The 27334-nt window shown below is 45.7% G+C and overlaps 2 protein-coding genes across 2 annotated transcripts in view; one reads left to right on the top strand and one right to left on the bottom strand.

Annotated features, from left to right (window-relative positions):
• LOC126545753 (S-formylglutathione hydrolase) overlaps positions 1-15958 on the top strand; it is a 30102-nt gene extending 14144 nt beyond the window's left edge. The window contains exons 6-7 of the mRNA XM_050193725.3: positions 14834-14935; positions 15825-15958. Of these exons, the coding sequence (XP_050049682.1) occupies positions 14834-14935; positions 15825-15899 (177 nt within the window). The 3' untranslated portion in view covers positions 15900-15958. The remainder of the gene's footprint in view (positions 1-14833; positions 14936-15824) is intronic.
• A 10370-nt stretch (positions 15959-26328) lies between these two features.
• The window catches only part of LOC126545751 (aldehyde dehydrogenase, mitochondrial-like), a 42866-nt gene continuing 41860 nt past the window's right edge, over positions 26329-27334 (bottom strand). The window contains exons 11-12 of the mRNA XM_050193722.3: positions 27225-27264; positions 26329-26564 (exon numbers count right to left, since the gene is read on the bottom strand). Of these exons, the coding sequence (XP_050049679.2) occupies positions 26532-26564; positions 27225-27264 (73 nt within the window). The 3' untranslated portion in view covers positions 26329-26531. The remainder of the gene's footprint in view (positions 26565-27224; positions 27265-27334) is intronic.

Here is a 27334-nt window from a genome sequence, read left to right as displayed (position 1 = left end):
ACAGAATCTGATTCTACTGTTTTCTTTGACAACACATTCCAAATTTCAATTGTCAAGGAAAATATGAATACCTGAACGAGTCGCAGTGTGTGCGATACTGCCTGATGTGTTTATTATGACAGGTTCTAATGGAGCATCAATGCAGTGGCTGAACCTAATCTCGCTTATTTATATTAATATTGTCATGACGTAAAGAAAACTTCTTGACAGCTACACAATGTTGGCAAGCAAGGGTAGGCAGTGCTGCTTGGTTTCTAAGAGCACTTATGCTCTCATGTCGAGAATACTTAGAGTATATAAATTGCAATGCTTTATTTTGAATACTTTCTAATTTCTGCGCGAGTTCTTTCTGGTACGGGCTCCACACTATGCTACCATACTCAAGAATTGGCCTTACTAAAGCTTTATATGCTGTTAGTATCACATAGGATGGTGCTGCAGTTAATTTTCTTCTAGAGCAACCAAGCGTTAGGAAGGCCTTTGTACATGTGTAATCGATATGGGTATTCCATTTCACAAACTTGTAAAGGTTAGGCCTAAATATTTTACGGTGTCACTTTGTATTAAGTCATTATCCATTAATCTATAATTGAACCTAACAATCGTCTTTCTATGAGTTATGGTCATATATTGTTTTCTTAGGATTAATTTCCATTCCTCACATGTCACATCAATGGGCTATATTGCTTAGTGTAGTATTTAATCTAAGCTGGTCATCGATTCCTCACAAGCAAATGTGAATTACCGGGTCATCAGCGAAGAGCCGCAATTTTACTCCACTTTCTGTGCAACCAGTGATGTTATTAACGTATATGAGAAATAATGATGGCCCTAATGCAAACCCCTTTCGTACCCCTGAATAAACTTCGAGTTAGTCAGAGTCATAATTACTTATGGCAATGTACTGAGTTAGGTTTGACAGATAGGCTGCTATCTATTCTACTATATTATATTAAATTCCGATCGACCTTATTTTCTCGATTAGTTTACAGTGCACAACACGATCATAAGCCTTTGAACAATCAATAAAAATGGCATCAGCTTGGAATTTGCAGTTAATTATTGATGCAGAGTCATGTGTTATCTCTAATAATTGTTGGAGAAGAAAGGGGATTAACTGACGGGTCCGATTTTTATTAATCATATCATGAGAAGCCAACAAGCAAAGACACCAAGGACAACATAGGAGAAATTACTTGCACTTACTTATTGAATTAAAGAAATAATAAATTAATGGCAATAAAAGTGAATGAAAAAACAACAAGATGGTTTTATTTGATTCTGTGTCGATTACCGCCATCTCAACAAAGTAACACGGAAGGACGTCTACTCCTTACCCTGAATTGACGATGCACTTGATTGTTTACAAGGCGCCGAGTACTTCTCGTCATTAGACCTGCGATCTGGTTACTGGCAGGTTCCCATGGCAGCATACGATTATTTTAAGACAGCATTTGTCACCCTTGATGGGCTGTATGAATTTAACCTCATGCTATTCAGACTCTGCAATGCACCCGCAACTTTCAAGAGCATGATGGATACCATACTTTGCGGGCTCAAATGGAACATCTTTCTGTGCTACCTTGGTGACATCATTGTGTTTTCTTCAGATTTCTCGATGCACCTCTCTCATCTCCACAAAGTTTTGACATATCTTAAAAACGCTGGTTTTCAGGTAAATATCAAAATGTGTCATTTTGCAGCTCGCACCTTGACAATCTTGGACCATGTTGTATCCAAAGACAGCGTTCTCCCTGATCCTGCGAAACTTTGAGCTGTCACCGAATTCCCTAAACCAACGTCACTGAAGAACCTCCAGAGCTTCATCAGCCTTTGTTCTTATTTTCGTCACTTTGTGTGCAATTTCGCAACCGTTATTGCTCCTTTGATGCGGCTTCTCACCGTTGGTATCAAAATGCCTAACTATTCTCGTGAATGTGATGACGCATTCCAAACACTGCACCAGCTGCTCACATCTCCTCCGATACCTTTGGCACTACGATCCCGGTGCGCATACGGAGGTACTCACAGATACAAGCAGCGTGGGCCTTGGTGCAGTGCTCGCGCAATGCAAGCCTGGCCATAACGAGTATGTTGTCGCCTATGCGAGCCTAACCCTCACAAAGTCCGAGACCAACTATTCAACAACTGAGAAAGAGTGCCTGGCTATAGTCTGGGCTCTTGGGAAGTTCCGACCCAACGTTTACGGCTGACCGTTTTACGTCGTCACAGACCACCACACCCTTTGCTGGTTGCTGACTTTGAAAGACCCCTCGGACTGCCTCGTTCGCTGAGCCCTGTTGCTTCAAGAGTATGATATCCAAGTGGTGTACAGGTCTGGCCGCAAGCACTCCAACACGGACACCCTTTCTCGCTCTCCTCTATCCCACGATACAGCATCTCTCTCGGCACAGTACGCCGCGATCTCAGCGCTCAACGTTGAGCCCATGCATTCGAAGCAACGAAAGGATCTGTGGATTGTTACCCTGCTTGACCTTCTGTTGGATTCTACCACCATCGCGACCTCTTGTGGGCTCCGCCGTCAAGCCTCTCATTTTACCGTGCGAGGCAACCTGCTCTATTGCCGCAACTACATGTATATACCGGATGGTCGCAAGTGACTTCTTGTAATACCTTTTCACATGCACTCTGACATCTGCACTGCTTTTCATGCCGACCCACAGAGTGCTCACGCAGGCATGCTGAAAACTTACGCAAGGTTGTGCCAACACTTCTACTGGTGCGCTATGTACAGTCTGTTTCACACTTAGGGGAAAACTCTGAGCGCATTGCATCGCGATGCGGCAAGCGCTGTAGTCGGGCGGAAGCAGGAGCTCATGCAGATGCAGACGCAGACCCAGGAGCATAGTCTTGAACCGTGTCGTCTGCTACGGCGGCGTGCGCTGGCCGCTTTGTTGGGAAGCGTGCTACTGTCGGGGGCAGTGCACGGATTTCATTGTTACTGCGGGAACTGAGCCGATATTTCTTATTAAGTGTTGTGCGATGCCAAACCCTGAGCTTTCATTGGCCACATTGGGGTTCTACGAGCTTCTTTTGACAGCATGCTTCTATTGTTCGTTCGAAAAGCCGGGATACTGAGTGCGTGCACGTATATTTCTTCGCTGTGTGTGCTACCGTAATACACGGCGAAAAGAAAGAAACACCAGAGTGTGCGCGCAACATGCTCAGTCTTTATTTGATGCAAAAGCACTCAGCAATAATAACTATGCAGTCCAAACACAACGAAACAAACGGATAAAAATAAAGGAATGCTTTAGGTTAGGACAGTGAGCTGAAAGTGTTTCTTCTCGTCAATATTTTCTTAATCAAGAGTGGCCCTGTCAGCCGGCGGGGAAATGCACGCCGTCACGCTCCGAACATCACTTGGTATCTCGTCATGTCCCCAGCGGCAGCAATGACAGCGCACATTCTGAAGGGCAGTGAGGTGTAAAGTGACTCGGTAAGCGATGTGTCCATTCGGAGAACGTCCCACTCGCTGATGACGGTGGACCAGAGCCTATCCTCGGACAACCCATGCAGATGATGGCGCACCAGCGATACTTTCAATGAGCCCCACACATTTTCAATAATATTGAGGAACGGGGATTGGGGCGGCCACCCCAGGACAGTGACGCCATGCTCATCGAGCAGTTCTTGCACAACACGTGCAGTGTGCATCGGCAAGCTATCGTGTTGGAATATTTAGTCGCCTTCCGGAACGGGTCATCATGACCGTAGGGAATCAGTACATCGTCTATGATTGCCCCGTACCTTTCTGCGGTGAACTTGCCTTCTAAGCGTATCAGTGGGCCAAGCCCATCTTTGGTAATCAAGTGGTACACTAGCGCGCCCGCTCGCTGCGACCAGTTGCATGCAGGTATTGCATATATTGATTAGATATTAGATTAGGTAATCAAGTTGTCTAAGAATCTGGGCCGATCTCATTTATGTTCATGTTTACAGCATGGATTGCGAGCACTGGCTCGAATCACAAGCGCATGCACTGGCTCAGGCTCGACGATGTAACTGCAATACTGACTGCAATAAATTGTTTATTTGTGGTTCACTGGTCTACTTTATTAAGCAAATATGTTAGCCAAATATAGTTGCCCTTTTTACATCTTAAGTGGTCTAAGGGTTGGAGGTCGTAGGGAGGAACCTGGAAGGAACTAGGCGTACAGGATTTATTTACATACTTACATTAAAAGAAGGGATACATTCGACAGTCTAACGTGACTCCCAAATGGAACACGCAAGACGAAGTACACAGCACACGAGCTCCAAGCACCCTCGCACACCACTTGTCGAGCACACAGCTCACGAGCACACTCTAGCAGCCGACAACAGCTGCTTATAAACACTCTGTCCTCCCTAGATCCCTAGGTGAGAGAAAAACGGCAGTTCACCGCCGATTCATAGCGTCCAGCGTCATCGTAGTCGACCTGCCTTTTAGGAGGATGGTTACACACACTTCAACACAGGTTTTACTGACCACGTCGAGGAGAGTGGGTTCTCGTGGTCGCGGTGCTTGACCCGAGCAGGCGCCTCTTAATCCCCGAGCTGACCTCGTACAGCTTCCGCCTCGGCTGTCCATTGTCTGGCGTCTTCAAAGGCTCGTGAGAAGGCACCGCAAAGCATCTCCTTCCAGGAATTCCATCTGTTTCAGTCGAACCGTGAAGGCGTTGGCGATTTCACTAACAATAGTTGGTCCACCGATCGCGTTTAGTCATAGCGGCGCCGAGGGGGTGTTGATGCGGCACATCGTCGTCCCTGCCAAACGAGTCACTGCGGCAGGTGGTGAAGGCTTCCATGGTCTCTTCGGGGAAGCTCGCCACACTCGCAGCTGCAGCTGGCTGAGAAAACTTTGCATGTCGGAACCTCTGCAGGCCGTTCCTAACAGTGGAGAAATTTCTTAGCACTGAATTATTGATCTCCCCGAAGCAAATAAAATTAGGCTGGATCCGCGTGCGAGGTAAACCACCTTAAATATTAAGAACTACTATCTTAATTTTATGGATGAGTAATAATTGATTCTATAAAATAACTTACCAAATCTTGGCAGGGTGCCAAATTCGGTTTCGCTGGTCGCCAGCGGTCGTAAAAGTAGATTTATCACTGAATACAACATTTTTCCTTTGTGACACAGTCCACCCTTCATGTTCTTGGGCAAAGCCGAGCCACTTTGCTCAATGTAATGTAACGTAAGTAATGGCTTTTTGGCAGCGAATCTACTCCTTAGGCAGGTTTCATTGAGCCGCCGCCTCACGGTAGACCTCGAAGCCTTCAGCTTCAAACTTTGTCGTAGCTCTTGAATTGAGGCGTGGACGTAGTCTACGGCAGCCGCAACAATGGACAAATCCTCCTCGTCTGTTGTGGCCCTTGGTGGACGTCCGCGAGGGGCGTCCTTGATGCGCCCTCCTTTCTTGTAGGCCTGCAGTATCCTGTTCACCGCTTTAAGCGATCGTCCTGTCATCTCTGCTATATTTTTTTTAGTATAGTTCCTAGAACACAGTTCAATAATGTTCAGTCGTTCTTTCTCCGGTACATGGGCCATGTGAACAAGGCGAACGATTTAGCACCGTTCTGGTCCGATAAAAAGCTGGAATGAACTAAGACAGATGAGCGCCAGCTTTATTCAGATCAATCTTGAATCTTGTAAACCTGCCTGATCTGTAAAAGAGCTGCACCATTCTTCGATCACCAATGAGCGAAACAAGGTGATGACACTGCATTGACTTTTCAAGGTCATTTACCTTTTTCTTTTTTTTTTTTAGGAAGTTTAAGGAGCGCCAAATCACCACAAAGTCCACCATCGTCAGCGAGTGAGAGGTGCTGCGAATGAACACATCATCTACTGAGTCAATTTACACCTCACTGCCCTCCAGAATGAGCGCTGTCATTGCTGCCGCTGGGGATGTGACGAGATACTAAGTGATGTTCGGAGTGTGACGCGTGCATTTCCCCGCCGGCTGGCAAGGCTTGTCTTGAGTAATGAACTATTGTCAAGAATAAACACTTTCAGCTCACTGTCTTAACCTAAAGCATTCCTTTATTTCGTATCCGTTTCTTTCGTAGTGTTCGACTCGCATAGTTATTATTCTTGAGTGCTTTGTTTTCCTTTCGCATCAAATAAGGACCGAGGACATTGCGCGCACAATTTGGTGCCCCTTTCTTGTGGCTGCATATTATGGTAGCACACACAGTGAAGAAATATATGTGCACGTAATCAGTACCTCGGCCTTTCGAAAGAGCAAAATAAGCGTGCTGTCAGAAGAACTTCGCAGAACCCCAATGAGGCCAATGAAAGCTCAGAGTTTGGTGTCGCACAACGCTTAATAAGAAATATCAGCTCAGTTCCCACAGTAACAATGAAATCCGCGCACTGCCCCCTGACAGTAGCACGCTTCCCGACAATGCAGCCAGTGTGTGCCGCCGTAGCAGATGATGCGGTTTAAGATTGCGGTCCTCGAGCGCCTGCGCCTGCATGAGCTGCTGCCACCGCCAGACTCCAGCGCTTGTCGCATTGCGGTAATGTGCTCCGAGTTTTCCCCTAAGTGTGAAACAGACTGTACAGCTTTGTCCTCAAGTATATCCATGCTTGTGAAGCCTGCCAACAACGCAAGGTTCCTCCGCAACGCTCGACTGGCGCTCTTCAGCTCTTACCTTTGCCTGCGCGGCCTTTCGATCGCATCGGCATCGACCTTTACGGCCCACTCCCGTGCACTACATCTGGAAGCCGGTGGATAAACGTTGGTGTTGACCATCTCACCCGATATGCTGAGACAGCCGCCCTCCCTGCCGCTACAGCACACGAGGTTGCTTTCTTCATCCTGTGCAATTTCGTGCTTCGACATGGCGCTTCTCGAGAACTGCTCAGTGAGAGAGGGCGTGTCTTTCTTTCCCAAGTGGTTGAAACCCTGCTTGCCGAATGCCATGTCATCCACCGCACATCTACCGTCTACCGTCCTCAAACCAATGGATCGACTAAGCGCTTCCATCGCGCTCTCTTGGTGACATCTTACTACATACGTTGCGTTGGATCACTCCAACTGGGACATGGTTCTCCCCATTTGTAACCTACGCTTACAATACCGCAACTCAAGCGACCACAGGTTTTTTGTCATTCTTTTTGTTGTATGGATGAGAACCCTTGTGCACGATTGATACAGTATTGCCATACCTGTCCAATGCCTCCGAATTTAGGCCTATATCAGAAGTAGCCAACTACGCTGAAGAATGCCGCCAACTTGCCCGTACCTTAACGACGGAGGGTAAAGCTCACCAGCAGAATTGACATGACAACGCCTTGAGCACTACCATTTTCTGTGTCAGCTCCCTCATTTAGTTACGAGTTCTGCCTCACGTTCCCATTCTTTCGTCTAAGCTGCTGGCTCAATACCACGGACCCTAGTGGATTGTCGCCTGTACATCTACTGTAAACTATGTGGTCGAACCTCTGACGCCATCCGACGACCTGCAGCGTTGCGGTCGTGAGACAGTGCACGTCAGCCGGCTTAAACTGTGTTATGATCCCATTATCGTTTCGTCAGAGTTGTCAGGATGGCTACTCTTCTCTCGTGAGGTCATTGTAAGTAAGAAGATAGCACAAGCGTCGCTGCGGCTGCACGGCTCCTGAAGTAAGGACGACAAAGAGTAAAGGGTTGGTGTTGCTGCTTTGCTCGTGCTGGCGCTTGGCTGGAACTGCTCAGCTGCTCTCTGCACTGGACCCGACATGACTCACTAACCATCACTAACCATCAGTAAACCTCGTAGCAGTTGTCAAGCGAGTATGATTATATCGCTATCGTTGCAGGCACCGCAGCATATGTGGATAGCCTTTGTGTGAATACTGAAGCTGATAACCAAAGCAAACAGTAGTAGTTGTAGTTGTAGTTGTAGTAGGTTGTAGTAGTTGGTTGTAGTAGGTTGTAGTAGGTTGTAGTAGTTGTAGTAGTAACAGTTGTAGTAGGTTAGTCGGTGTAGAGAAAAATTTGTAGGAGAACGTACAGTTCCAAATGTGCGTAGACAGCTCTAAGGTAGGTACAGTACATATAAAACACAGACAGTGGAAAGAATGAAGACATGCGGAGCGCTACTTCAAGCTAAATTTTATTATGCAAGAAAACACTAAGAAATCAGGAGCTACGGGGATCAGAGCAGCCGAGAAATTTTTGAAGTGTTGTGTATCGAACAGCTTGAGGAAAGAGCTCCCCGGCTTCTGTGTTGCTTGAGGAAAGAGCTCGATCATGTGCAACACTAAGTAATGCGGTGCACCAGCTTCTCAGATTACTCTCTCCTTTATTCTCTCTCTTCTCTTTCTTTCCTCTTCCTGGAGTTTTTACACATGCGCTGCCTTTTTAATGCGTCGCTTTTTACACTGCTTTTACCACCTGTTTTAAATTTTTATTCCCCAGGAAAGCGTTTTAGCATTTCATGGCGCTAGTTTCTTTTTATACAATTTTTCCGTTATTTTTTTTTTACCTTTTTAATGATCTTCCTTTTTGGACTACAATCTTTTTTTTTGTTATCGTTTATACACGCACACACGCGCACACAGATATACGCTCTTGATGAAAACTGGACCCTGGCCGAAATGTCAGAATTAAATGTTTGTGTTTGCTTTTTTAAGTGCACCTGTATTTCTGCGGATTCAAAGAAGTATTTCCTACATATATATATATATATATATATATTTTCCTCGATGTGTTGTTTTCCTTTCTGGGTGTGATTTTTATCTGTCAGTGTAGAGCTCGGTCGTTGTCTCGATGGGCAATGGTGTTGGTCAGTTATCCAGATATCGAATCTTTCCGACGGATGTGCTGCTACTATGAATCGTGAATGAACATATACGGGTTTTCTCGCGTAATAAAATTTAGTTGGAATTAGCGCTCTGTATGTTGTTACGTTTCGCCTACAACGCGCGGTAATGCCGGCGCGGATGCAACGGACGCCGGGGCTTTGTTCAAAGCGGCGGACATTTTGGCCCGTTCAACGACGCCGCAACGCCTACCCGCCAAGCGTGTCCAGGCGTGTTTCAGTGCCACGTGTCTTCGTGTGTGCGTGTGTGTGTGTGTGCCCTCGCTTGTCAAAGCGCGGCAGCCGGGGAGCGGAGTTCCCCGAATGAGGGGCCTGGAGGTCTCTCGGCTCAACCGCTCGCGCCGTCGTGGGCCCCTGCTGCGCCGTCCCGTGACCTTCCCTCCTTCCCTGTTGGACCGCGACGCCGAGAGTATAAGAGCAGCTGCCCCCGGACGCCAAGGGAGAGGCTCCGATTTGTACTGTTGAGTTACGTGCTCTCCCGTCTCTCCACTTCGGTCGACCTGACCGGCCGCTCTTTTGCTATGTTAGAATAAACAAGTTGTTCTGTTACCAGTCTTCTCATGCTTTGCCGGGACCTTCGGATGCTTCCAGTGCCCCAGGCCGCCAGGCCAACGCTACCCTTGGGGCTTGCGACCCATTGGCAATAACGGGCGTCAGCACCGAGACCCCAACAACTCGGGCCAGCGGTGCGATTACAACATCTGGTGGCAGCGGTGGGATCGCGACAACGGAGGCCAGCAGCGAAGAGATGCGGTTGACTGTATGCTGAGCAGCACAACGACCATCCGGGAGCAGCGCAACGAGCCCTGTGTGTTGACTGGTTGCCTGCAGCGGAACGACTGCGCTGAAGTCTTGGCTGCGAGGTTTGGTGAGTGCGGGACTTTCTTCTTCTGAGTTTTGCCAGGCTTTTGTTAGTGTTAGAAACAGAGCTGGTAATTGTGGTTGTCGTTGCTGCCGGGTTAGTTTGCGGCAAGACAATAGTAGGCAGTAGAGAAAGCAGCATTCAGAGCAGCCATGGATTTGAAGTCGTTGCGCAAACCGAAATTGCTGGAGCTTGCAAGAGAGTTGGGTCTGGATGTCTCAGACAAACTCAGAAAACCAGAACTGCTAAGGGCTATTCTTGAGTTAGAAGCTGAGGATGACGAGCTGTCGGAATGCCTTGAGACCATTGAGGAGAGGGAGACGGCAAAAAGACAGGAGCGCGAACTTAAAGAACAAAAAGAGAAAGAAAAAGAAGAGCGCGACCGTCAACACGCGTTGGAAATGAAGCGTCTCGAGTTAGAGATGGAACGCGCTCGTAATGGAAGTCAGGCACACGGTGCAGGAGAACGAGTATTGTTCAAAATGACTGACCTGATGCGGCCGTTTAAGCTTGGAGAGGACATTGGTTTGTTCCTGGTTAACTTTGAGCGAACGTGCGAGAAGCAGGGGTTCTCTCGGGAAACGTGGCCACAGCGCTTGCTCACTTTGCTACCCGGCGAGGCGGCCGACGTAGTCGCTCGCTTGGAGAGAGAGGAGGCAGAGGATTTCGACAAAGTGAAATCGAGTCTGCTAAAAAAGTACCGGCTGTCAGCGGAGGCGTTCCGTCGGAAGTTTCGGGAAAATGAGAAAGGCAAAAGTGAGTCATATACAGAGTTTGCCTACAGGCTTATGTCAAACATGCAGGAGTGGCTCAAAGAAGAGAAAGCGTTTGGTGACCACGAGAAAGTTCTGCAGTGTTTCGGGCTAGAACAGTTTTATAGTCGGTTACCTGAGAACGTGCGGTACTGGGTCTTGGATAGGCCAGACGTTAGTACGGTGGCTAGAGCCGCTGAGTTAGCCGAGGAGTTTGTGACGCGTCGGGCTCGTGGAGCTAAGGACGGTCAAAAGGGTGAATTTGGCTCCAAGTTTGAGAGGCCAAAGTTCACGCCCATGAGAGCAAAGGGGGACACACGTAGTGCGGATGCGAGTGAAAGCAGTCCGACCGAACGTAAGGAGACGGCGGCAGCCGAAGCCGAACGCAGAAAGCGGTTCGAGGCGAGGCAAGCGCGCCTGTGTTATACGTGCCAGAAGCCGGGTCACTTTTCGGCGCAGTGCCCAGAAACAAAACCAAAAGTCGTGTTTTTTTCATTAGGCAGCACTGACGAGAACATCAAGCTTCTCGAGCCTTACATGCGAGACCTCCTCGTGAACGGGAAAGAGTGCCGAGTGCTTCGCGATACCGCAGCTACGATGGATGTAGTTCATCCCTCTTACGTAGAACCCGATATGTTCACGGGCGAGTGCGCATGGATCAAGCAAGCAGTGGAAGCTCATAGCGTGTGTCTGCCGGTAGCAAAAGTGCTTATTGAAGGACCTTTCGGAGCACTTGAGACGGAGGCCGCAGTGTCATCTATGCTGCCCCCCCAGTACCCGTACCTATTTTCGAACAGGTCCGATCACCTCCTGCGCGAGAAGGGGCTTTTGTTTGGTGAGGCTAGCGTTCAGGCCTTAACCAGATCGAAGGTTCGGGAGCTCGCTGCAAAGGCGGTAGTTGCGGGACCGACGTTGTTGAACGATGAAAAAGGGTCAGAGGCGCAGCAAGCTGGTATTCGGAGCACGCCCGAACGGGATAAAATTGAGCCTGTAGCGTTAAAGGCACCAGATACTGGAGAGGAAATTCCCGATGCGGGAAAGTTAGAAGAGCTTCCGGTCGAGCTTCCGGGACTAGGCTCAGTGACGAACAGGAAAGACACCGATCAAGTCATTAGTGACTTAATAAGTAAAGCATCGCTGTCGCCTGAGCAGAAAACCGAACTACACCAGCTCTTACAAGAGTTTCAAGGTCTGTTCTCTGAGAGGCCTGGTAGGACTTCTGTCCTTACTCATGACATAGAACTTACCTCCCCAGAGCCAGTACGATCCAAGGCGTACCGGGTGTCACCCCGCCAGAGCGATATTATGGAGGCTGAGGTAAAGAAAATGCTACAGCTCGGTGTTATTGAAGCGGGTGAGAGTGATTATACCTCCCCTTTGATTTTAGTTGAGGTACCGGGCAAGGAACCTCGTCCTTGCGTCGACTACCGCAGGCTTAATTCCATCACTAAGGATCAAATTTATCCGATCCCTAACATCGAGGAGCGCCTTGAGAGAGTGAGTAGCGCTCAGTTTATTTCCACCCTAGATCTTGTCAGGGGTTATTGGCAGGTTCCACTTACAGAAGAGGCTAGTAGGTATGCGGCGTTCATTTCACCAATGGGGACATTCCGTCCTAAAGTTTTGAGTTTTGGTTTGAAGAACGCGCCATACTGCTTTTCAAGCCTCATGGATAAAGTGTTGCGGGGACAGCAAGAATTCGCTTTACCGTATCTAGACGACGTAGCGATATTCTCCGCATCCTGGCCTGAGCATATGGCCCACTTGCGGGCAGTGCTAACCCGCCTGCGCGATGCGGGCTTGACAGTCAAAGCTCCCAAGTGCCAGTTAGCACAGGCCGAGGTTGTCTACCTCGGACACGTGATTGGTCGGGGTCGTCGCCGCCCCTCTGAAATAAAGGTGGCCGCTGTGCGAGACTTCCCGCAACCGCGTACGAAGACCGATATTCGGTCGTTCTTAGGTGTCGCCGGCTACTATCAGAGGTACATCCCCAGGTACTCTGATATCGCGGCTCCCTTGACGGATGCTCTAAGAAAGACAGAGCCGCAAACAGTCGTCTGGGATGAGACGAAGGAAAGAGCTTTTAGCGCCCTAAAGAGCGCCCTAACAAGCCAACCTGTGCTACGATCGCCCGACTACACAAAAGGGTTCGTTGTTCAGTGTGATGCTAGTGAGCGAGGCATGGGCGTTGTACTGTGCCAACGGGAAAATGGAGAAGTAGAACACCCCGTCCTGTATGCTAGTCGTAAGCTGACCAGTCGTGAGCAGGCGTATAGCGCCACCGAGAAAGAGTGTGCGTGTATCGTATGGGCCGTTCAGAAATTGTCATGTTACCTAGCTGGCTCGAGGTTTATCATTGAAACGGATCACTGCCCTCTCCAATGGCTGCAGACCATCTCTCCCAAAAATGGCCGCCTCCTGCGCTGGAGCCTCGCTTTGCAACAATATTCCTTTGAGGTGCGTTACAAAAAGGGGAGTCTCAACGGTAACGCCGATGGCTTAAGTCGAAGCCCCTAACGTGGGAATCAGCCTCAAAATTGCTTGTTACTGATGTTTTTCTTCCTGAGGCAGGATTTTTTTTAACTTATTGCTTTTGTGTAGTCTTTCAAAGTGATGATGTGCTTTTTAGTGCAATTTTTCCGATTTGTGGACGCGTTCTGAGTGCTGCTAAACTACTGTAAGGAACTAGGCAGCAGTATAAAAGGGGAAAGAGCCTGGCAGGGCTTAGTGAGGGTTGTGCCGTGCTGGCTGACTGAGCGGTTGACTTTCAGGCGTGGTTCTAACGCTTGCCGGAAACGAGAACAAAATGTCAACTCTCCCGAAGTCACTTTGCAGTGTCCTGTGTGCACCTGAACGTGAGAACGAGGCCTTCTCTGTGCACTGCGCTCAAGAAACGCCAAAGGACGCCCGACTTCGGTTATGGGCATCATCGAGCGACATCCCTCCGGACAGCGGATGCAGTCCCCTGACCATCGGGATCTCCTTCCCCCGGCGGGGCGGTCTGTTACGTTTCGCCTACAACGCGCGGTAATGCCGGCGCGGATGCAACGGACGCCGGGGCTTTGTTCAAAGCGGCGGACATTTTGGCCCGTTCAACGACGCCGCAACGCCTACCCGCCAAGCGTGTCCAGGCGTGTTTCAGTGCCACGTGTCTTCGTGTGTGCGTGTGTGTGTGTGTGCCCTCGCTTGTCAAAGCGCGGCAGCCGGGGAGCGGAGTTCCCCGAATGAGGGGCCTGGAGGTCTCTCGGCTCAACCGCTCGCGCCGTCGTGGGCCCCTGCTGCGCCGTCCCGTGACCTTCCCTCCTTCCCTGTTGGACCGCGACGCCGAGAGTATAAGAGCAGCTGCCCCCGGACGCCAAGGGAGAGGCTCCGATTTGTACTGTTGAGTTACGTGCTCTCCCGTCTCTCCACTTCGGTCGACCTGACCGGCCGCTCTTTTGCTATGTTAGAATAAACAAGTTGTTCTGTTACCAGTCTTCTCATGCTTTGCCGGGACCTTCGGATGCTTCCAGTGCCCCAGGCCGCCAGGCCAACGCTACCCTTGGGGCTTGCGACCCATTGGCAATAACGGGCGTCAGCACCGAGACCCCAACAACTCGGGCCAGCGGTGCGATTACAACAATGTCCTCATTCTTTTTGCTGTCCGTGTTCTATTTGCGCCTTATCTGCCTCAAAATGTTGTTGTATCAACTAGCTCGAATACAGAGCCTAGTGTGAAAATAGCCTTATTCACCCTTCCTAGCCATCACCTTCAGCAATTGTGAATTATTTGGTGCTAAAACAAGAGCAACAATGGAACCACAGACAGCAAGCAACATACAAGGCAGGTGTTCGCCATCTGCGGATTTCTTTGTGCTTTTTCTTCTTTTTTTTTAGATGAATGTTGACCATCTGGTCCACTCGGACTTCTCTGCGAATCCTTTAGTCACCCTTGAATTTTGACTCAAACATTTTGAGTGAATCCTGGTGACACATTCTGAAACTCTGCTTTGTGCTCAGTGATTAGCAATGATATTTCCTTATTTTAGAGCACAAAATGGGTGCTCTAATATGGTTCAATAAAATGGGTACACTAGTCACTGCAGAGTATCCCGTGCCTTTATCAAGGCCAATATTTCTACTTTTCCGAACATGCACTAGCTAGAAGTTGCATTCTTGTTTAACTCTACTTGCAAAGACTTGGGTTTTCTGGTTGAGCAGTATCGTAAATCGTAGCACAGAAGAGCACAGGCAGAAAAAGACCATGTCATGTGTATTTCTGTCTGCCTGTTTCTGCGTTACAATTTATTGTAATTACATCTAAATTACAGTTCCCTTTGGCACAACCTATTGTGGTCCTAATATTTGTAATGTGTTTTTAATTATTGTGTTTAACAGTACTAAAATTTATTTTCTTTGCAAGGGCAAGGAGGACAATTTTCTAAAAGATCAGCAACTCCTTCCAGAGCATCTACTGGAAGCTGGACAGAAGAATGGTGTGGGCATCACACTGCGAATGCAAGAGGTGAAGGGGACGTGTGCAAGTTGGAGCACTTCATTTCGAAACATAGTGGCTAGTTATTTTTCTAGGAAAAAATATATTACAAGTGACATATTTACAAGTGAATGATGGAGCATCTGATCCTAGAGCTTGAAATTGTGGACAGAACACCATGATAAAAATGAGAGAAACAAACAGATAATGCATCGCTACGGTGGATTGTGCTATGGCTAGAAGGACTTGTGCCCAGAGAAACATTGGTGGCATACGTACATGGTATCAATACTCCTTTAAAAACATGCTTCATTCAAGCATTTTTGTGTCTCAAAGGCATAGGAGTGAAGTTTTTCTCAAGCAACTCCATATTGCAATAATCACCAAGGAGCATTATTCAAGTGTAGTGAATACTTAAGTAATGTGAGCACCGCTGTCCAGTAGGCAGTCTAGAAGCTCCAGGCAGAGGAGTGTCTGTGAATGTGGGGGTCATGTTTTCTAGTAGATGAGCATGTTTGACGCATTCACTTCCACAGTTGTAAGGGCCTGCGAATTGGCAAAAGCAGTGCATGGCCTGGCAACCTCAGCTGTGTGAGATTTAGTGTGTGTGTTCTTATTCCTGTGTTATTTTTGTGGTTTTTCATTTATGTGAATAATTTCTTGCATTTAATAATGAAAGGACCTTCCATGTGCAGATTTGCAACTTCAGTTTGAATAATGAAATGGTGGCTTAATGAATTTAGGTCTTTAAAACGGCCTGTACAAAGAGTGGGATGGGGTGGTTCCTCTGCACATCAGGCAGTAATATGTCACTAGTCCTACAACCTGCTGATCTTTTTGTTCCAGAAACTTGTTAAATTTGTTCTGGGTATGCTGTATGCTTGCTTACTTTCTGTATATGTGTTCCATGTTCTTCCAGGGTTACGACCACAGCTACTTTTTCATTGCTTCATTCATTGAAGATCACATCAAGCACCATGTTGCAGCCTTGTGAAGAGATCACTTTGTACTACATGCCATAAAGAAATACAATTTTTGTTATTTCGAGATGTATTCAGTTCTATTGCTGATTTATCTACAGAATATGTTCAACACTTACGCCAAACTGAGATGGTTCTATTGCTGCAAAGTAATTACATTCTTTTTTATTCTACTCTTCACATAGTTTAAGTTATTTGTTTATTTGTGAGGACATACATATAATGTTACACTGTAGGAATTTTAGCCTCATGAAACATTGAATGGCTAGATGTTTGTTGCCCCTTATGCTGAAAAAAGGTAAGCTTATTTGAGAGAGTTGTCTTAAAAAACAAAGTTGAAACAAAGTTCATTGCTCATTATTAATCAGTAAAAGTAAAGATTAAGTATTATTGAAAGCTTCCATTGGCAAATTAACTCTATCGAAAATGGAGATGGCAGCCACATGTAAGACCTATGTGCAATGAAATATAAAGTTTCCTTGGCACATTCTGCTTTCAATTCCTCTACCATTAATATGAAAGAAGAATTGAACTAAACAAGAGAGTAAAGATGAACTGTTGCAAAATTTTGAACTGTGAAAAGCCTAGTTTCAGATAGTGTAGGCATAAGGCAGCCTCCATGCAAAATTTTACATTTGAAGTACGAGTGGAAGCATTACGAAAGGCTCTTAAAAGTAGATAGTTTTGATACCACTGGAAGTGATGCACGACAAAGAATGTGTGGCTCCTCGATATGACCTCCAAGATTAGCCATTGCCTGCGGCTTCCCACATGCAACAGTGCTTGGAGGTGCTGGGACTGCATCATACCTGCGAACCACGAGGTGCACAAGTCATCTGCTTAGGTGCTATACAAAGACTGCTGTTAAGCAAACTAGACAATTACCACTGCTTTGGCTTTGCTAAGCTTGCTTCAGCAGTACATATGTACTAATTCATAACCAGTTTAGCCAATGTGGAATTTTGTTGCAGTCTGCCTTTAAGTGAAGCAAGCTACTGAGTAAGCCTCAACTTGGAGCCAAGGAAAGCATAGCAACATTTAATTCTAGGGGGATATATCTTGAAATTTGACTGGAGGAGGTAAATTGAGTCGGCAATAAGAGACACTGCATGTCTTGTTTTATTTTGGCAAAGTAAACAAGCAGTTCAATGACTGTTCATCTCCTTGGTAGATATCTGCATTTATTGAACCCTGAATTTAACATTCTTGATGCCATGAGTAGTGTGAAGGGATAGGCTCTGTCAGAAAGGCTGGTTTAAGAACTGCACTGTACATTTTACACATTGGTCAGAAGCAGCACAACTTGACAGCCTCAAGGCTTTGTTACACAATACATACTAGTGCAAAATCCTTAGAAAGGGACCTCAACAGGCAGTGGCATAGCCAGAAATTTCGTTAAGGAGGGGTTGAGGGGGGGGGGGGCTCACGTTGGAGCTCGGCCTCCTCCTTACAGAATTTCTCGAGGCATCAAATACATGAATAATAACTGCATTGCCATTGCCAAAGATGTTGCAAACAAATTATTGGACGCTATGCACTGTCAAGACAAGTAAAATATGTATTTTTTTCATAAAAGGATATATTCGTATGTCCCAAAAATTGTGCGAGAAATAACTGATATCAATGATTCCGTGTTTTTCATCTATTTAATAAGAAAAAGAAAATATCACACGAACTTTAGAACTATATCAGTTCGAAACCAGCAAAGCAGTGCATGCCGCTGATATAAATGTAAAGGCCGTGAAATGAACAAGTTGACAAATATTGTTATGAAACTTTGTCATTCAAGAACCTTGTTTACATTTCTGTACATATGCAACGGCCAGGGAAAAATCTCAATGACGCTGTCCTTCGTTCCAATGTATTGCGCAGGAGCAGCTGTCACCGTTCGTGTATTGTAATTGCACCGAAATTATAGTTGCAACAGAGATCACATAAAAATCGGGAGTTCCACAAAATATACATTAGGAATGCGAAGATAAAACTTGATAAAAAGCAAAAAACTGTCTCTGGAAACAAAGTTGACTGCATGTATCCACAAGCCCTTCCAACAAGATATTTAAATATACTTGTAAGTCTCCAATAAATCTATGTATCTAAGCAAAAGTCACTGTATACAGGGTGTTTCAGCTAACTTTAGCCAGTTTTAAAATATGCTGATGCACTCTAAGACGACGCAATCGAATGCATGTTGCTCATTTTTGTATGTAGTGTGTGACGCTATCTTTTGTATTTTGCCTAATTCGATATTTAGTCAAGATTAATTAACCAACTTCTGAAGTAACGAAGCTAGGAAAAAAATTCAAATGAGAAAGTTGCACAGTGGTTTGCAATACATCCGAATAAACAGTTTCTGTCTTTCTATCTATTAAGTGTTAGTGTATTTAAGCTTACTGATGATGGCCGCGAAATACAGAGAGAGAGAGAGATGCAAATGAGAGAAAGGCAGGGAGGTTAACCAGAGTTAAAACCTCCGGTTTGCTACCCTGCACTAGGGGAAGGGAAAGGGGAAGTAAAGACGGAAAGAAGAGCGGTGACAAAAATAAAAGCGTGAACAAAAAATGAAAAGGGACGGAATGGGATCATTATAGTCTTTCTAATAGGCCACTGCCACGTAAAAAGGTCAACAAAGCCTTGACCAACTTTTGGTGCGACGACAGTTCATGTCGGCATTCCAAGACTGACCGTTCTGAAAGTGGCCTGTCATCAAGGCGTGCCAACACGGTCGCTAGTGACAGCCGGTGCGTGCTGTATCGAGGACAGTGGCAAAGTACATGTTCTATAGTCTCCTCGCTGCCGCAGTGACTGCAAGCCGCGCTCTCGTCCATACCGACTTGGAAAGCGAAAGATCTTGTGTAAGCCACACCAAGCCACAGTCGGCAAAGCACTGCTGTCTTGAGTTGAGAGAGTGCAGATGGTAGTCGAAATTGAAGGGACGGGTCTAGTCGGTGTAGACGTGTGTGCTTCAAGCTCGGTGTGTTCCACAAAGTTCTGATGGCTGTATTTGCAAGCACACAAATTTTCATTGCAGCGTCTGTTCTTGAGAATGGAATGGAGTCTTGCAGATCGTGCAGGTCGTGCTGCTGCGTCAGCATGTTCATTGCCCATTATGCCCGTGAAATACAAAACACAATGTGACATGCCTGCTTGCACGTCCTGATTGCACTGCTTCCAAACGTTCCGTGCACAATCAGCCATAGGCGTGCTGCCGCTTAAAAGGCAACAGGGCAATGACGTAGGCGTTGGCTGTGCCATTTACACCAGCGATGTGCTCCCCTCACGACAGTTCGTTATATCGATATGCAGACGCAGCATTAATCGCTTGTGCTGCCAGAAGTAACAGGTCCGTCATTTCGCGGTAGCTGTAAGCAAATTGAACATCCCTAAATAAAAAAAAACTCGGTTTTCAGAAGGCTGAAAATGGTAGAATAAGAGTATCCTAAATGGCCAGACACAGTCTTTCACTGAATTTATGTTTGTTTTTCATGCACTTTCACAGCGAGTGCTCAAGGAGGTCACCTTCTGCAGCGATACAATGCTGGGATCTTCTGAGAAAGGTTGCTGTCGCTTCCTTGAGCATCGTCGGTGAAATGCTGTGGCAGACTTCAGTTATCTTCTCTTATAAGGCTTCTGGAGTCATCGTTTCTGTCATGTATACGTTATCCTTAATATAGCCCGACAAGAAAAAGTCAAGGCGGTTGAGGTCGGGTGACCTTGCCGGCCACAGGACAGGCCCGTTTCTCCCTATCCATTGCCCTGGGAAAATAACATCAAGCCATGCTCGTGCTTGACTGCAGCTGTGGGCTGGGGCATCGTCGTGTTGATACCACATTGCGTCAAGCCGGGCTAGTGGCATGTTGTAGCAGAAGTCTTCAACCGGCCCTTTGAGAAACTTGCGTATGTCTTGTCGGTCAGAGTGTTGTAAAAAAAAAAAACACTGGGCCAATGACTATGCTGTCATATCATCATCATCAGCCTGGCTACGCCCACTGCAGGGCAAAGGCCTCTCCCATACTTCTCCAACTACCCCGGTCATGTGCTAATGGTGGCCATGTCGTCCCTGCAAACTTCTTAATCTCCTCCACACTTTCGGTTATCCCGCTTGCGGAAGAAGGTATTCATTATCCGCAAACTATTTTGCCATGCAAACTCTACATATAACTCTCCCCTGCTATTCCTAGAACCTATGCTATATTCCCCCACTTACTTGTTTGCAGCCTGCTTCTTGCTTACCCTGGCATTGAAGTCGCCCATCAGTATAGTGTATTTTGTTCTGACTTTACCCATCGCCGATTCCACGTCTTCATAGAAGCTTTCAACTTGCAGCTGGTCATCATATGACTGGATGTAGGCGCGTAGGCCTATACGACCTTCAATTTGTACCTCTAAGTTTCACAACAAGACCTGCCACCCTCTCATTAATACTATAGAATTCCTGTATGTTACCAGCTATATTCTTATTAATCATGAATCCGACTCCTAGTTCTCGTCTCTCTGCTAAGCCCCGGTAGCACAGGACGTGCCCGCTTTTTAGCACTGTAGTATATGCTTCATTTGTCCTAACCTCACTGATCCATATTATATCCCATTTAATGCCCGCTAATTCCTCCAATTCCGCACCAAACATTAAAAGTCCACTGATATTGGTGGCGAGATCTTCCTAGCCAGTGGGGATTTTGCTCACTCCAATAGTGTGCGTTGTGGATATTTAATTGGCAATTTCGGGAAAAGTTCGCCTCGTCAGTCCAGAGTACCTTGGTGAGAAAGACAGATCGCAGAATCCTAAGCCCCCCCCCCTCTCCTTTCCCACCAATGCATCGTGTGCGTCTTCCGTAATTGAAAATCTAAAGCACGACTTTGAAAATGTCACTGCACCTTTCGCATCAAAAGTTTATGTGATCTTTATACCCATAAAGTTTCGGAATTGAAATTCATGCGCTCCATAGATTCCGTGGCCTCTGCGAGATGCCACGACAAGCCCGCTCGGCATCAAAACGCCCTTGAAACTTTGTGCTCGGATAGGGCTCTTTGCGTTATGCGACGCTTTTCTGCCCGCTTTTCTCCGTTGTGCACTCAAGACTGACCTACCATCGTCGGCTCGCCCCCCACCCCCCTACGCTTTCACTCGCACATAAAGCATGTGGCGTGCAATGACGATGTTATCGCCCTTGGACTTCATACGAAACATGGCGACGGCGATGACAGGAACGCGCCTTTAGTGTCCATATAATTGATATCGTAATAATATAATAAGAGTATCTGGTAACTGAAGAGTCCCGTGGCCCATTGCTTTCCGCAAAAGAAGTAATAAAATCGAACTTTCACCATGCAATAATTCGCTGCATCGCAACAACATCTTTTTTTTTTCTTTTGTGGGGCGGGGGCACCGAAATGAAAAAAAAAAAACTTAGTGGAAAGCATGTTGGCCACAATCGAATGCCTACTTTGGGCACTCAATGTGGCTACCGAAGGAATATCAAAGAAAACGTGAGACGCTTCCTCCACCGAGAACCATATGCATGCTGCTCGTTATCCTACACCGGCGAGACAAAAGACTTTCCGGAGAGGTTGCGATAACATCGAAATGAAGGTGATGCCCTCAAGCGAACGCGTTGCAATCCGTCGAGTTCCCGCAGTGGTGGCAGCGAGCGACCATTGCTTCTTTTTCTCATCTGCTAGCCAGAAAGCGTCCAGAGCTCTGTGAGGCCAAATCCACTCAGCCAGAGAAAAACGAACGTGCACCAAAGTGCGCAGCGCAGTTGTCTGGGTAACACGAGAAAAACGCGTGACCTCTGGCTGGCTCTGGCAGCCCGCGGGTAGCAAGAACAAGAAAAAAAAGGACAAGGCTCAATGTGTCCTCACGAATAAAAGTTAAAGTAGAAAAAACAAATAAAAACGTAGTTACCTTTGCTGACTTTAGTGTCTTGACATGGATGCTTTGGCACAGGTGAAAAAAAAAATTGTTATTTTCTGTGACATGACGGCACAAATGAACCATCACAATGCTTCGTCTCATCGGGCCTCACTGCGTTCTTTGTCAACTTGCCTGATAGTGTGCTGATTTCGCTTGTCTCATTGTATGGTTTGATGTACGGCTTCAGAAAAGTCAATGCACCTTCGGTGTCAAATGTTTATGAGAACATCAAACCCACAAAGATCCAGAATTGAAAATCTAAAGCATGACTTTGAAAATGTCAATGCACCTTTCACATCAAAAGTTTATGTGATCTTTATACCCGTAAAGTTTCGGAATTGAAATTCATGCGCTCCGTAGATTCCGTGGCCTCCGCGAGATGCCACGACGAGCCCGCTCACCATCAAAACGCCCTTGAAACTTTGTGCTTGGATGGGGCTCTTTGCATTATGCAACTCCAGGTGCATGGGCGCTGCCACAAAATGCAGCACGAGTTCACAATCTTCACCGCCGAAATATCTTTTCGAGCGTGAAAAATACATGTTGTAGACAAAATCCATAATGATTTCTGATGCCGGGGGTTGTTTTGGTCGGCGGTGCATGACAGCACGAAAAAATTTCGGGGGGGGGGGGGGACTGAAACTCCCCCCCCCCCCCCAGCTACGTCCCTGTCAACAGGGTTCCCCTGCACTATACACATTGTGCTACCTGTAGTGGCCAATGGAAAGGCAGTAGCAGTTGCACCTCAATATTATAACTTCAATGTAACGAAATTCTTTATATAACGAAGTATTTAGCTTTTCATAACTTGTCCATAGAACACCATGTATTTTTAACCGCAATATAGCGAGGTGGGCTTATACACAATTTCAATATAACAAAATTGTGCTGCCGCCATGAAGGAATACTGAGGTAACAAATGTAAATTGCCGCAGCACAGATGGTCGAATGGTTGACTTACAAGTGGATACTTGCGAACGCACCTTGAAAATTGCATGCCGCATGACAGAGAGCGGCTGCCGAAGTGTAGCAGCAGGACCCTCTCGTTATGTTCCGTGTAAAGTCCAAGTGCAATAATATACTATTGCGCATTGTGTGCTGTGGGCACAAGAGAAACTGTGAAGGATGGTGGCTTGATGTGCACTGTCTTCCTGCACGAACTAAGGGAAAGGGGCAGGTGAACATGTATTATGATGGCTATGTGCATCTCCTCCTCTAGCCCTGCCATGGCTGCACGTGGCTGTGAATGTGATTGAGCGCACACGTGGCCCACCCACCCTATCTTGGAGGTAATCTGCGGCAGTTGCAAGGACTGGGCAAACCGAGATGGCTGTGGCTTTACGTCTTCTGTCTTCTCATGCATTTAGTGCTGGAGGTCGTAATCTCACATTGCAAAGACTCGTTGAAGAGAGACGCAGGAAAATCATTCACTTCGCTCTGCCTGCGCTCTTCATAATTGCGTTGTCCCACTGCAGCCGACACGCCACAGCAACGGAGTGGATGCAAAAGCATTGCAGTCTTTGCTTCATATTGTCAATGTCAAGATGTCGTTGACGCAGCATGAAACCATACCTTTTGTCACCGACTCTCAAATTCAACAAACATATTTATTTTTGCATTGAAAATCACCTTTCTTCCAATTGTGCTATAAAGCACGAAATTTTCCAACCCCCTCTATGCAAGAGAAATCCATAAGCAACTGTACTTATTTGCAAAGAGGTTGAATCTCAAAATAATGAAATTTCAGTATAACGAAGTGCCAATTTTAATGACTTCATTATATTGAGTTTTAACAGTATATATTTTCTGCTCTTTTGCAATATGGAATATAGGTATGAAACGAGTGTCCGCACAGTAAAGCATAGTGTCATAGGAAACAGGGATAGCTACCAAGAACTGAAATATGCTGGAAATAGCCTGCGTCATGGTCTTTTGCTTGCTCTTGACATAGTCGTAATAACCATACTCAACTCTAGGGCAAGAAGTGTGCGAGATCATTTGTTAACTTTATGAAACTTTATTAGAAAGTAAAGAATCACAGCGGCCATTAACTGACTAAAGGGAAGAGGCACTTAAGTTAGTGGGTAACTTGATTTGGGATTTTACTGTACACAAATACCCATGAAAGTAGAGGGCAAGGCACTTACCTTTCCAGCTCATTTGGTAGAGCATCACACACAATGTGCAGAGGTGTGTGGTGGATGTGTGTAGCATAGTCTTTTTCATTTTTCTTTCATCTTAAACTTGTAAAAAACAGAAGTCCCATTAATAAAAAAATTCTTCCATTGTCTTTTGTTCTTGCCTTCAGTTGCTATTGGCCTCTTGGCCTCCTCCTCCTATATCCAGAGATGTTAAGTAATCATACACTCCTACAGTCTTAATAATTTGTAACAAGTACTCCTTATTTGCAAATTACATAGCCCTAAGTAACACCAACAGAATCATGTCAACACTTCAATCAACCAAGAGAAGAGGCTGGCTTTAGGAAGGGATTTTCTACAATGGATCGTGTCCATGTCAATTAGGAAATAGAGAAATCTGTAGAGTATAATCAACCTCTCTATAATGGCTTTCATAGGTTATGAAAAGGCATTTGATACAGTAGAGATACCAGCAGTCATGGAAGCATTGCATAATCAAGGAGTACAGCAGGCATACGTGAATATCTTGGGAAAATCTACAAAGATTCCATAGCTACCTTGTTTCTCCACAAGAAAAGTAGAAAATTACCTATCAAGAAAGGGGTCAGGTATGGAGACACAATCTCTCCAATGCTATTGACTGCGTGCTTCTATTGAAGTATTCAAGCTATTAGACTGGGACGGCTTAGGAGTGAGGATCAACGGTGAATATCACGACAACATTTGGTTTACAAATGACATTCAGCAACACGGGATGAATTGCAACAAATGATTGAGGACCTTACCTGAGAAAGTGTAAGAGTGAGATTATGATGTGGAAGGTAAAGGTAATGTTCAATAGCCTGGCAAGGGAACAAGAATTCATTAACTCCAGTCAGCCTCTTGAGTCTGTGCAGAAGTATGATTATCTAGGTTAATTACTCACAGGGGACGGTGCTCATGAGAAGGAAATTTAGAATAAAAATGGGTTGGAGTGCATACGGCAGGCATTACCAAATGTTGGCTGGGAGCTTACCACTGTTGTTGAAAAGTGTACAATCATTGCATTCTGCCAGTGCTAATATATGGGGCAGAAATTTTGAGCTTAACAAAGAAGCTCGAGAACAAGTTAAGGACCGTGCAAAGAGCAATGAAACGAAAAATGTTTGGCATAATGTTAAGAGAGAAGAAGAGAGCGATGTGGATCAGAGAGCAAATGAGAGTAGCCAATATTCTAGTTGACATTAAGAGAAAAAAATGTAACTGCAGGGGCAGGCCATGTAACGTGTAGAGCAAGTAACTGGTAGACCATTAGAGGGAAAGGGAGGGCAGTCGAGGACGGTAGAAAATTGGGTGGGGTGATAAAATTAGGAAATTTGCAGGCACAAGTTGAGTTCAGCTAGTGCAAGACAGGGGTAATTGGAGATCGCTGGGAGAGGCCTTTGTCCTGCAGTGGACATAAAGATAGGCTAATGATGATGATGATGATGCACTGGTAATTTATTAATGTGTGAATTCTGCTGCTGCTGTATGACACATGCTCTTTGCCTGCTATTGGGAACACTCACATTGACCAGACAGCTTGATGGAATATATGGTGCCAGGAGCAAAATCCACACGTCATCACCTTGTAGACATACGATTGCTACATTTTGGTCAGAAAGGGTAAGAAATCAGCACAGATGCCTGAAAAGTTAACCATGCACATAGTAATGGAACATGTGTATCCCTATATTATGTGGGTACCCTTGCTTTCTTTTTGAAAAACCTTATGGGTTACCTTTCCAGAGATATTGCTTGGTGGAAGTATTGCTGCACATGCACTAAAGTTGCCAAAAGTGAGACTGAAAAAGTGGGAAGTTCATTTCAGCCACACTTTTGCTACTGCACCTTCTTGAACACAAGTAAATCTTTCAATTAGCAGGGCGAGTTTTCATATTCCAAGCAAACCAAGCAATATTTCAAAGATACATATAATATTTTATTACACAGAAATTAAAACTGTTTAACATAAATGTTAACTTTAAAGGCAAGAAAAAAATTGCCCAACTAAGCCACTACCTATCATCACACTACAGTCACTCCTGTTCTGTTTTGTAACACTTTGGCATTGAGACTGAGACCTCCGTATTGGCCTCCTGAGCAGCCGTTGCTGCTGCTTTAGTATCCCACAAAATGTTTTCTTGAGACTGTTTGTGGTGCAACATTTTTAAAAGGCAGCCACAACACAATCTCAAGAACTGTTAACAGCCATTTTTTGCATACAAGCAAGGTGCTTACAATTGCATGTTTCTGTCTTGGGGTGCTCAGATTTAACATGTAAAATTTTCTAAACGAGAGGAATAGGAGGGGGGTCTCCCTCTCATTTGTCCCCTCCTCCCATACTTAGACCACAAAAACCAACAATCATCAAGCCAGTCATTCACATTTATTCAAAAATTATAGACAAGCACAAACAGATTGCAGAACTTGGGTGCTAAGCTCAGAGCAAATGTGCTGACCCAAATTTTTAATTATTTCTTTGCCACAGACATCAACATAAAGTTTCTTGTGACTTTAAAGGAACACCTCTCTACATTGTATCAATTAGAAGCTTGTCAGATCTTGGAAGCTTAAGAATTTTTCTGTGGAACCTGCATTGTAATCTGAAAGTACACAAAAACAGGCATTAGCGTAAGTAATAACAATTGTAAGGACTTCCTTTAACAGAAGCATAAAATGCAAATGCAGCTGCTGGCCAAAGCTACTGTGTTTTGTAAACTTGTCTATGGTTTTTGGGATGTTTTCAATTGGCATCTGCTTGTTACTAATAGCGGTGGTGACATCAGTAGCCACAGCTCATTGCAATGAGCACTGATACTGTGAATTACAGATCTGGTAAAATAGTGCATAGGGTGGTTATGCTTTATTATAGTAGGAGTATGACTGTTGCAGCAGTCATACTCCTACTATACTCTTGCTCCATACTCCTGCCAACCAAAAGTACTAAGCCACAAATATCCAGCTATATCATTCACAGCTGCATAATTTGCATGCACCTGTTGCAATATATGTATAAATGTGAACTTCAAAGCACTTTGATCATCTGGCACGTTAGTGATCAGTCGAAGATAACCTATTGCTTTAAGCACATTTAGTTGCAGACAAGCTAAACATTGTTCCTCGCGGCCTTGGATCATCCCATGATTTTCCACTCCATACTTCTTGATGCAACACATGGTATAACACCAAGATTGACCGCATTACTAATGTGTTTAGCCTAAAAAGTTACCCTTTATGCAGGAAAACATAAGTGCAGTACTCACCGTTTTTATTTCAACATATTCATTGATTCCAGCGTACCCACTGAAACAAATTTTCTTTTTTCAGCTTGCAAGCTTGGCTTACAACTACAAGGAATGACTACAAGTTGGAC

The sequence above is a fragment of the Dermacentor andersoni genome, chromosome 1 (assembly GCF_023375885.2).
Source record: "Dermacentor andersoni chromosome 1, qqDerAnde1_hic_scaffold, whole genome shotgun sequence".
NCBI lineage: Eukaryota > Metazoa > Arthropoda > Arachnida > Ixodida > Ixodidae > Dermacentor > Dermacentor andersoni.
This window is presented reverse-complemented; position numbering and strand designations above follow the sequence as displayed.